The 12,662-nt window shown below is 36.7% G+C and overlaps 1 protein-coding gene across 10 annotated transcripts; it reads right to left on the bottom strand.

Moving 5' to 3' along the window:
* Positions 1-3,445: 3,445 nt before the first annotated feature.
* Positions 3,446-6,487, bottom strand: LOC126762095 (probable serine hydrolase). Of its 10 annotated transcripts, none has more exons than XR_007667419.1 (4): positions 6,454-6,487; positions 4,952-5,067; positions 3,935-4,887; positions 3,446-3,874 (listed from the first exon to the last, which is right to left on the bottom strand). XR_007667419.1 is itself a non-coding variant. In XM_050478595.1 (3 exons), the coding sequence occupies exons 1-3, from the start codon at positions 6,470-6,472 to the stop codon at positions 3,997-3,999; spliced, it is 1,026 nt and encodes a 341-aa protein (XP_050334552.1). In that variant the 5' UTR covers positions 6,473-6,487; the 3' UTR covers positions 3,446-3,996. The 10 variants fall into 10 exon arrangements, 8 of the variants coding, with proteins under 8 accessions (XP_050334552.1, XP_050334559.1, XP_050334558.1 ...); XR_007667418.1 differs by having other exon boundaries at positions 3,939-4,887; XM_050478595.1 differs by having other exon boundaries at positions 3,446-4,887.
* Between the last annotated feature and the right edge of the window lie 6,175 nt (positions 6,488-12,662).

Below are 12,662 nucleotides of genomic sequence, written 5' to 3'. Positions count from 1 at the left end.
TCGTTATTCAGAGATGTTTTTACACTTGATTGAAAATAAATATGTCGATAACAAATATTAAATATTCTATAACAAGGTAAAAAACATAATTGCCAATAAAAATAAAAATATATGTTGACTTTGTTTCATGATATTTTGGAAATTTATGTAAAATTGATTTATTTTTAACCTTTTCGTGTTTGAGTTGCTTACAAAATATAAAAAACCGACAATCGATTAATATCTATGATGATCTCTATTCAGTATATTCCAAATGGTACACAAGGGTTCTTTTTAGTTTTGTGACCTGCTAACTATCAGGTCTCAAATTTAAGTCAATATTTCGAGACTAACGCTAGAGACTGTTTAGTGAATAGTAACTAGTCTCAAATTAAGACTTTACCTCAAAATGTCTCAAATAGTGACTAGAGACCAACTCTAATAACAACTAGCCCTTGTGACTAGAATGGATAAAATCGGGCCAATATTACCTCTATGGGCATACATATACACTGACGGACAAAAGTTTTGGCACAGTGGGTTTTGTTTTCTTGAGTTCTCCATAGATCAGTTAATATAATAGGAAGGTTCAAATAATGTACTAGTCATACAGGTAGGTAGGTAGGAGTGCAGTCCTGTTTTCTTTCGGGCTCAAATAGCACTAGCTGTGCCATTTTGATGCACTTGTCGTAGACCTTTTTATTATTGTTATCACGTTTCATCTTCTCTTTCAAACTATTTTGCGGTTTCGATGAAGCTACTAATGTCCGATATGCTTTTTGTAGACGTCCATTCAAGGTTTGGTGCTTGATGGATTCCAAGTCATATAGTCAAGTTTATGTTATGTTGTTGTTCAAACGGTTTCTCAATCCCCGTTAGGATGGTAAGGGTTATCTGTGTTGTCGTCGACGTCATCTAACGGGAGGCTCAGGAAACGTGCTGTTTCGAAAGGGTGTTAGGTGAGTGGGGTTGTCAGTGTCATGCGGAGGCTCCTTGCATGCAGGACATACATTGGGTATGTCAAGGTCTTTTCTGGATAAGTAGGAGTTTAACCTGCTACAATAACCAGATCGAAGTTGCGCTTGGGTCACTCGTGTTTCTCGCGGCATCTCGAGCTCTTCGTCTGCGATGGGTGGTGGTTTGGCAATTCCCACGACAGCCGGTTCTACGCACCGAAATTAACTCGGATTTCATCCGACCAAGGACTGTTTTTTCGGCGATCTAACCCCGTTTTGCGCAGTATCCTCCTGACTCGTGCTGGCATTGGCTGTGCAATCTGCACATAGTTCGCGCACCGCGCCGCCACTCACCCCGAGTGGCCAACATAGGACCTCCAAGGTCCTCAGGAGCTCAAACAGGCATATAGCTCCCACTCTGACTTGTCCCCCTCATAACCTTTATGTTATCTATCACTGCGCTTAATTTCATTTATGTAATGCTTGTGGTTCTTTTGTTACAATAATTTAAATGGACAAAAGTTTTGGTACAGTTAGAATTCTCGGAAATAATTCCATTGATTCTGCTTAAAAAATAAAAAAACTGGCAATAACAAGTGACGCATGATGCTGTATCACATAATTGAAACCATTAACTTTTAAAGTGAAATATAGTCTTGTGTATCGCGCAATAATTACTTCTTCTTCTTCTTTACTGGCGTAGACACCGATTACGCGATTATAGCCGAGTTAACAACAGCGCGCCAGTAGTTTCTTCTTTTCGCTACGTGGCGCCAATTGGATATTCCAAGCGAGGCCAGTCCTTCTCCACCTGGTCCTTCCAACGGAGTGGAGGTCTTCCTCTTCCTCTGCTTCCCCCGGCGGGTACTGCGTCGAATACTTTCAGAGCTAGAATGTTTTCGTCCATTCAGACGACATGAGCTAAGCAGCGTAGCCGTTTTTTTTTAATTCGCTGAACTATGTCAATGTCGTCGTATATCTCACACAGCTCATCGTTCCATCGAAAGCGGTATTCGCCGTGGCCAATGCGCAAAGGACAATAAACGTCGACTCATCAGATGTTTCTATCGTCCATGCCTCTGCACCATATAGCAGGACGGGAATAATGAGTGACTTATAGAGTTTGGTTTTTGTTCGTCGAGAGAGGACATTACTTCTCAATTGCCTACTTAGTCCGAAATAGCACCTGTTGGCAAGAGTTATCCTGCGTTGGATTTCCAGGCTGACATTGTTGGTGGTGTTTATACTGGTTCCAGGATAGACGAAATTATCTACAACTTTAAAGTTATGACTATCAACAGTGACGTGAGAGCCAAGTCGCGAGTGCGACGACTGTTTGTGTAGTGATAGGAAATATTTCGTCTTGCCCTCGTTCACTGCCAGACCCATTTGCTTTGCTTCCTTGCCCAATCTGGAGAAAGCAGAACTAACGGCGCGGATGTTGAGACCGATGATATCAATATCATCGGCATACGCCAGCAGTTGTACACTCTTCTAAAAGATTGTACCTGCTCGATTAAGTTCTGCAGATCGAATGATTTGAATGAATGAATGATTGACCACATAATAGAAACCATTAACTTTTAAAGTGAAATATAGTCTTGAGCGAAAAGTAGTCCGTTGTCTCCAAAGTTGCGAACGTTCGGGTCGTCCGCGAAAATTTAGTTCTAGAGAGGAGGCATATGTGGTACGTAAAATAAAAAAAAATCCGAAACTGACTTCAACAAATATTTCTGCTTAACTTAAGGAAGAATTAAATACACATCTGCATCCGAAAACAGTGTGGTGTGTGCTTATTCGTAACAGGTAAAAATCAAGAATATATACATATGAACATATTGAATGAAAACTTGTAAGAAAGCGTAGAAAAGCTGAATCTTGGGAATCAGTTCTATTTTCATCAAGATAATGATCCCAAACATATACAAGTAGCTTATGATGTTCGTATGTGGATCATTCATTACGTTCCCCACGTTCTTGCAACTCCTCCTCATTTACCGAACTTAAAAGTTGAAAAGCACAACGTAACAAGTAAAAGCCAATTAAAAGACGTACTGCAGCATGAATGGACCAACATTGGATCTGAGGTGTCAAGTAAATTTGTGCACTCCATGCCAAGTCGTTTAAATGACGTTATTAAAAGAATGGTTTGAATACCCGTTATTAAATTTTCATTTTCTTTTCCATGTTTAAATATACATTCTACATAAATCTGCCAAAACTTTTTTCCAATGAAATATATTCGTTTTTTATTGTAACAAAACAAGCAGATATAACATACATGAAATTAAGTACAGTGATAGATAACATAAAGGCGAGTATATGACTAGTACATTATTAGAACCTACCTTTTAAATTTTCGGAACTACAGAGAACTGAATCTACCAACATCAGCTGTGCCAAAACTTTTGTCCGCCAGTGTATGTACATATATAATTTACTAATTTAAAATTTCCGTTTGAATATACATATGTACATATATGGGCCATCTTAATTCACATTTCAGCATATAAAATTGTATATACATTTGTTTAACTTTTTTTATTCTTTGTCCATTTTATTGATTTATCACATTATAATTATAGGCTTATCTATCACATAGGCAATTTTTCAACGTTTTCATAACAATCAACGTTCTCTGATTTCACGCAGCATATTTTTTTCGATTATTTAAATAGTTACTCTTCGCGTGACAAGTAGTTATCTGTATAGATACATTAAGTTCAAGCGATCTAACTTTTGATTACAAAGTAAAATACCTTAAAATAATGAAAAAATATATATTTTTACCCATGTGTACATTTGTACTTATGTATTTTCTCTGAAATACTTCAAAGCATTGTTTTAACATAAACCAGCTTCATGTGCAGCTTTGCTCGCATTAAATAACTTTTGTCTAATTTACATAGTTTCATAATGATCCATTAAGTGGTTTCAACCTGAAAACGTAAACAACAAATTTACATTCACATTTGTGATATTTATATGTATATACATACATACATATAATGTATAATTTTAGGAGAGACCGAAGAATTATTGTTCAGAAATTTTTCTATATTTAAGACGGACGCCATTTATGGATGAAGGAATTTATCATTGGAGCAATTTTATTTGGATCATTTAAATGAACGTGATGTGATCCTTCCACTTCATAGAACTCAAAATGAGGATTTTGTTTCATAATGTCCAAAGTTCTTTCAAAATGTTGGCGTGGCTCGAAGTAGGGGGATTGTGAAGCTTTAATGAACATATAAGGACAATTTATATTGCGTGCCATTTTTAATGGTACATCTTCATCAAAACTGTAAAAATACGTCGTTTTTAATCTACTATCTCGTGCAAAGAAATACTTTTGAGGATTATTTTTAGATGGTCGAACTGCTCGCTCTAACAAAAATTTACATGTTTCCCTTTCAACAGATTTGTTTGAACCGTTATATAAACGCTCGACCAATTCATCCCAATCATAACAAGGTGGCTCTGAAGTGTTTATACGGTTTTCATGTAAAGTTATACTATTCATACAACTTTTATAATTATCTATTATTCTTTCACTAGTCCGTGCAAGGGGCTTTAGACCATCCAATCCAACCATCATATCAACCTTTTCAGGAAAAAGAGCGCTAAATATAAATCCATTTATAGAACTCATAGAATGACAAATCATTGAGATTTTGTCCCATTGAAAATAATCCATTACTCGCAACAATAACGATACGTAGTCAATAGAGTGATAAGAAATTCCAATAGGCAACCAAGAGGAATGCCCATGACCGGGTAAATCAATTGAAAGAAATCCAAGATGATTAGGTAACAGTGGCGCCAATGTGTCGTATGTACCAGCATTGTCCTGCCATCCATGCAACCCAAGTATGGGCCTAACATTTTTGGTTCCATACCATTTTCCCTTAAGATGACCCCAGGGAACTGGAATAGAAATTTCTTCAAACTTAAGAAATGAGAAATTATTACACATTCAATATAACATTTTATTAAATTTAATTTCAACTTACATGTTTTGTGATGTAATTTGTATCTTTGAGCGTTGTGGGAGCTGATGAAATGTGCCTTTTTATGAACCTAGTTCCCATGAATTGTGTTCTCTGGAACATTTTAAATACATTGGTACCTAAGAACGATACCATTTCAACATCTGGATTAATACACAATCAAAAAGTGATAACCTGAAATAAAGAATTATACTTCTTTACTCACTCATCTACAAATCTTTGTAGTAAATGTTGTAAAGGGAAGATGGTAAACAAGGTCCTATACTGTAACGTTAGTTGGCGCACTAAAATATTGAGGTGAACTTTGAACTCTTGTAAGCACATATTTACATTCTCATTTAATTAGAGTTGAGTGAATTTATGTAATTACTTTATCAAACAACTTTTTATAACAAAAATATAATAACGAAATCAGTTAAAGATAATTCTGTTTACTTTTTGATCGAATTTTATACGCTTCATATTTGCTTCATTTATGTACTTATATGCAGATGTAAATAAGGCATGGTAAAGATGAAAAGTAAAATTCCGAATTTCATCGCTTTGTTAATTTTCACCCCAAAATACACTTTTGAAAGTTAAACAAACATTCCCACATTTAATATTCACCAAAATGGGTTAAAATTATGTTGTTCCTTGATCAAACCCGTATATTTACCCGAACGTTACACCAGGGATCAGGGATAATGCGAGAGTGCCTCAAAATACGCGTTTTTTATAACATTTTCCATTGTGGCCACATCGAACGAAATAAGAATTTTTGGGCATTTAAATTAAAACACCCACCATTTATTACGATTAAAAAGTACTACATAAGTACTAAGTGAGAGCGGTAGCTATAGCATAGCAACAATTCTAGAAATTTTGCTGCTACGGTTTAGTGGTTTTCAGCGAGACAACAAATCGCTCCATTTACAAATTTTTTTGATAAGATTTCAATCTGGCCATTCCCTGCCAACTGTCAAAGTTCACGAGGTTTTGACGTTTGGCAATTGCTTTCTCACGCCCGGAACACATAGAGCGCGACAGACTGCAAGCGACATCTGTCAAATATTAAAATACACACATTCTTAAGGACACAGTTATTGAGGCAGCTGCACAGCTACATAACTGTGTTCTTAAGAACGTGTGTATTTTAATATTTGACAGATGTCGCTTGCAGTCTGTCACGCTCTATGTGTACCGAGCGTCATTTCCAATGAGATGTGAGTTGGGCATCTCTTTATCTCTGATTCATCACTTTTCAAACTTGAACGCCGTCTTGATATCAATTTTTCCAATCCAGTCGTGTACCAACTTGACAATAAGAGTAAAACAGCTGATCACAAAATTGAGGAAACAAAAACTGATAGAAAATGCAATTGTATCAAACAATTTCTGCATAAATTAAAAAGTCTATTTTTCGTATAGTGCAGAACAAGTAAAACTTAATAGGGATAAAAATGCAGATTTTGAGTATAATCTAAAGTTGTTTTCGTACAAGAAGATGTTCTTTCGTGACTCACCTCTTTTTACCCATTCCATCCTTCTATTAAATTATTGAATTCGTGCAAAACTTTTATGAATTTTGAGTGCTTTCTACGATAACGGCATCGTGAAGCTTTTGTGACTAATGGATACACGCATCAATTATTGTACCAATTTCATCGAATTGTACAACTGATTTTTATGTATATGGGGTAGTTGTATGAGTTGTACCAACTGATTGGATGAAAAACAAAATTTTTTGATATTTTGTCAAGTTGGTTGTGTTAGTTGGATCGTGTTTGGGTTGGTCGTGCGATTTAAAACGATTTCGCCATTTTATTTCGGCTGTCGAAGAGAGCGCGTCATATATAATAAGTAAAGCAACAACTTCCGAACTCATGTTTAAGCAAGGAAGTGAATATTCAAAATGAAGTTGGCCTCAAAATTGTATTAAAAGTTGTGTCGTATGTAGCGACAAGGGCAATTTCTAGCCCAAGTTGCCAGAGTATTCGAATGGGGATGTTTTCGTATCTCTGATATCAAGCGCCAACAAAGTTATTAGAATTAAACCTTGAACAAATAGTGCCCCTAAGGTATGAAATCTAACTTGCGAAAACGGACCATTACTTTTCAAGTCCCCAGAACTTTTGTACCGAATAATTGGTCAAACTCTAGGGTATAATTTTCAAATTCAGACAGAATCATTTCCTGATAAAAGTTTGTCATTGAGTCAAAGTTGGGTCAATACAAACTTAAATACATTAACCCCCATTTTCCTAGAGTAATGATTTAAGATGAGAGATATCTTATGATAATTAGTGAGCGTTTCTCTCTAATAACAATGAGCCCTTGTAACTAGAGTGGATAAAATCGGGCCAATACTACCCCTAAGGGCATATACATAATTTAGGAATTTAAAACTTCCGGTTGAATATATGTATATCGTGTATATCGGCCAACTTAATTCACATTTCATCATTTAAAATTCTGTATCAATTTGTTTAACTTTTTTTGTTGTTTGCCTATTTTATTGATTCATCACATTGTATAAGTAGAGGCTTACATGTTCCAACGGCAGTCGGGTCTATGTAACCAGAACGGACACGAATTTTTATTCTGCACAAGACTGTCAGTCGGCAGAATTCTGCCGCTTCAACAACAAAAACAATTAGACTTACAATTTGTGAAAGTATCACATTACAATCAGCGTTCTAATTAAATTTTACGCTATATAGTTTTTCTCTTACTAAAATAATAAAATTCATAAATAGGAGGATGGAGTCATATGTAGAAGTTCACGCAAGTGAGGAAAGTTCTCTGATTGCCATTCACTTGGGAGTGGTCCTAAACCAAGTATTCTTTGGGTAGGCAAAGCCGTACAGTCAAAGTCGTGATCTACTTCGCTGCATATTTCCAGCATAGAAAAAATCACTAAGCTATCTGGCTGCCTCCGGATCGAAAAGTCAACCATATCGATCAAGTTGTGATAGACGGAAGACATGTCTCCAGTGTTTTAGAAGTGCGTACGTTCCGAGGTCCTAACATCGACTCGAACCATTATCTTGTTGCAGCCAAGATACGCACCCACCTCTGTGCAGCATAAAACGCACGTCAACAAACAAGGTTCGACGTCGAGAAACTGCAATCATAACAGACAGCAGAACGATTTTCTACTCGCCTTGCACTCCTGCTCTTTGAGAGCACTCGTTAACAACTCGGTATAAGGGAACTGTGGGACGGCATTCATTTCCAATTCTTTAGCATTGGCTTTCGGGAAAGGCAAAATAACAGCTGGTACGATGAGGAGTGCCGCGTCGCAGTGGAGAGAAAGCAGACTGCCTACCTCGCAACGTTACAAGCAACCACAACATGTGCGGGATGGGATAGATACCGAGAACTGAAGAGGGAAGCGAGACGCATTTGCAGACAAAAAAGGGAGAGGCCGAAATGCGTGAGTACGAAGAGCTTGACAAGCTAGCCGACAGAGGTAATGCTCGAAAATCTATGAAAAGATGCGGCGACTAACAGAAGCTTTCAAGACTAGAGCATATTATTGTAGAACCCAAAGAGGTGATAATCACTCATGACCACAGGTGCATTTCTTTTAGAAACTATGTGTCTAGTTTGTATGGAAGCTATATGCTATAGTAATCCGATCTGAACAATTTTTTCGGAGATTATGTTATTACTTCATGCAGTAATCCATGTCAAATTTCGTGAAGATACCACGTCAAATGCGAAAGTTTTCCATACAAGCCTTTGATTCCGATAGTTCGGTTTGTATGGCAGCTATATGCTAGAGTGAGCCGATCTGAACAATTTCTTTCGATATTGCATTGTTGTCTTAGGAAATAGTCTATACCAAATTTCGTAAAGATATATCGTTAAATGAGGAAGTTCACATGCAAACACTTAATTCCGATCGTTAAGCTTGTATGGCAGCTACATATGTACATAGTGGTCCGATATCGCCAGTTTCGACAAATGAGCAGCTTCTTGAAGAGAAAAAGACGTTTACAAAATTTCAAAACGATATCTTAAAAACTAAGGGACTAGTTCGTATATATACAGACAGACAGACGGACGGACAGACAGACAGACAGACGGACGTGGCTAAATCGACTAAGCTCAACATACTGATCATTTATAAGGTCTCCGACGCTTCCTTCTGGGCGTTACAAACTTCGTGACAAACTTAATATACCCTGTTCAGGCTATAATTATGGAGGGAACACTTCTCCAGCCTGCTGAATGGCAGTAAAAGCATAGCGCCCGGAGAAGGCGAACTCGATTCCCCAATCGATGACGATGGGGCCATGAAGAACAACAAAGCGACGGGGGCCGATGGATGGCCGACCGAGCTATTCAAACACTGCGGCGAAGAACTGATAAGGAGCATTCATCAGCTTCTTTGTGGGATAAGGTTGAACGAAAGCATGCCAACGATTGGAATTTAACTGTGCTCTACCCAATCCACAAAAAGGGAGACCCCACAATCTGCGCCAACTACGGCGCGATATGTCTCCTCAACATCGCACATAAGGTTCTATTATTGTGTGAAAGACTAAAGCCCACCAGCAACAAACTGATTGAATCTTATCAGTGTGGCTTTAGACCCGGGAAATCTACAACTGACCAGATATTTACCACGCGCAAATCTTGGAAAAGACGTAAAAAGGGGATCGACACACACCACCTCTTCGTCGATTTCAAAGCTGCTTTTGAAAATGAGCTGCCTTTATGCCGCAATGTCTGAATTTGGCATTCCCGCAAAACTAATACGGCTGTGTATACTGACGTTGAGCAATACCAAAAGCTCCGTCAGAATCGCGAAGGACCTCTCCGAGCCATTTGATACTAAACGAAATTTCAGACAAGGCGATTCCCTATCGTGCGACTTTTTCAATCTGCTGCTGGAGAAAATAATTTGAGCTGCAGAACTAAACAGAAAAGGTACCATCTTTAATAAGAGTGTACAGCTACTGACGTACGCCGATGATATTGATATTATTGGCCTCAACAATCGCGCCGTTAGTTTTGCTTTCTCCAGAATGGATTAAGAAGCGAAGCAAGTGGGTCTGGTAGTGAACGAGGTAAAGACGAAATATCTCCTGTCATCAAACAAACAGTCGTCTTACTAGCCTTCTTTTGCATTTTGGAATCCTAAAAATATATGAAATTATTATAAATGCACCAAATTTGATGGATTTACAAAATTACTCACTTTTCTTGCTTGTCCGTTTTTTGCATTGTGTGGTTTGCTTACAGACATCACAAATTTGTGAGCATTTGTGCTTTTGAAAGTACCTCAGCCAGAGAACTTAAAACATAGAGAAGGTGCAAATTGAATTCTGTATGATGGTTCGATTGGACGGCCAACAGAGCTGATAGAATTGAAGTAAGGAATTCCCCATTCTCGCTGCTATTTAGCAGAAATGAGCACGTTCAATGGCAAAAATATATATATAGAATAATGGCAGATGACAAACAGAGATTGACACGACATGACTGCGCGACAGTGAACTGTAAATGGCGTCGTGAAGCCTGCTACATGAACATTTGTAAGGCGGCAGCGACATAACAATGGCCGGCACGTACACAAAACAACGCAGCTGTCCATTTTGTATATACAAATTATCGTGCAATTAAAATTAAATTTTAATATTTTGTTCAAAGCGAAATTTTTTATGCAAAAAATAAGTAAATAGTAATAATAATGTTATTACAAATGATATAACAGAGCTATTTTATGCTTTTCTTTGTAAAATAACGTCAGGAGCTTTGAATAATGTTACATTTTACATTTTAGTGGTATCCTCTTCTCTCCTCTCTACTGTCGTCGGTAAATTTAGAAATATATTTAAATTAGGGAGAGCGACAACTGAGAGCCTGCTGTCGTGTAGTCGTGCAGCTGCCGAATAACTGTGTCCATAAGAACATGTGTATTTTAATATTTGAGAGATGTCGCTTGAAGTCTGTCGTCTTCTATGTGCTCAGCACATGACGAACACGGAAGATAGAACAACATCGAATCGACGATAAATTGTCAGAATCAAATAGACAGCGAAATTTGTAGATGCCAGAGCCATAATAATATAGGTAGATAAAATGGAATGTATAGCAATTAAAAAGGTACTTTTATTTACAATTCAGTGATCGAACTCAAGAGTGGGATTTATCGAAAAACCCGTTACACTATTGTTGATTATCAAGTTGCTTGTTGTAGATTATCCATTATTTTTCACGTAATTAAGGCTTAACATAACGGATGTTTTGAATATTAACAAAAAAGTATCAATGGCGACTTTTATTACAGAAAATATATAAGTATGTACATACATGTACATATGTATATGTGTTTAATCTACGAGAAACAATTTCCTTTTTTAGTCCTCTTTGGATTTAGCATTTGCATGTATGACCGCACAATAAAATTAGACGCCAATTCGAATATTCCTGTAAAATTCATTACTGGCATGTGCAGCCGTAACGTAAAATCCTGTGATGAACACGAATGTATCAACAAAATAGCATCGATGATATGTTGCCAAAATCAACCAGATACCGAAATTCATAATTGGCAAAATGGCTCAAAATCTATGTTTACATGTATTCATATATATCGCAAAATCGGAATTAAAAATCGAATATAATTTAATAATTTCATTAACATTCTTTGACAATGCCTCACTGTTTTTACCTGTAAGAGTTCTGTCAAAATCTTACCCTGCACATCAAAAGTTCGCTTTCAATTGACAGAAATTTGAATAATTGTGATATATGCTATAAGTTGTTTACCTTTTACCTTCCTAACTATTTACCTTCTCTCTTTGCAGAACTAAAAGCTTCTGATTAGAATTTTCTCAAAAATGTGTAGATTGAGTGCATTGATCGAAAACAAGAATGATAGGCATAGGAATTCGAAACATTAGCAAATATGTACTATATTTATGTAGATGCGCGCATATGAGTGCACATAGGCAAACACACCCCACACACATTTATTTACCCATTTATATATTTGCACGAAAGTTTGTTGTAGTTAACCTTAGCAATTACTACGACAGTGTACATACATGGAAAACCATTCAAAATTTACATGCAATGTACATACAAACATACTAAAAAAGGGACAACACATGATGGCAGGGAATGTTTTTGTATGTATCATGTATACCATTGTTCAATTACAACATAACCTTCCATTTTATACTACACATAAAAATGTACTCATTCTTTGTAATAACTGCATTTAAAGTTAATTAAATTAACATCTGATTTAAATAAATCACTTTTAAGATGTTTATAGTTAGTATTATTTATTCTTTCGTAACCCTTTATGCACTATATGTGCACTTCGCCACTCCCATGTATGCATAACTTACATGCTTAACCAAAAAAAAAGGTTGCTCTTTCTTATCCCGTATTTGAGACTCCCATGTATGTACCCATATATGTATATATGTCCAACTCCTCACTTAAATGGCTATCCACTATTTGGTAGTCACTTTGTATTTTTGTTTAGTTGTTTATAGAAGAATAAAACTAAAGAACCATTTCGAAATATAACACATTTTTAGGAGATATCCTTCCTCAAGCTGGATTGGTTTGTTACTTGTATGTAGCAATATTGCTTCGCTCATGTTGACATTGCCAATCATCGTGTAGACAAGGGACACAACCAAAGTACTTAATCAGCTGATAGCACAGCAACGCGGACTATAAACCGTACTTTGGTTTCGATTTC

The sequence above is a fragment of the Bactrocera neohumeralis genome, chromosome 6 (genome assembly GCF_024586455.1).
Source record: "Bactrocera neohumeralis isolate Rockhampton chromosome 6, APGP_CSIRO_Bneo_wtdbg2-racon-allhic-juicebox.fasta_v2, whole genome shotgun sequence".
In the NCBI taxonomy this organism is placed as follows: Eukaryota; Metazoa; Arthropoda; class Insecta; order Diptera; family Tephritidae; genus Bactrocera; species Bactrocera neohumeralis.
The sequence above is the reverse complement of the archived record's forward strand: the minus strand, read 5'-3'. Positions and strand labels throughout refer to the sequence as shown.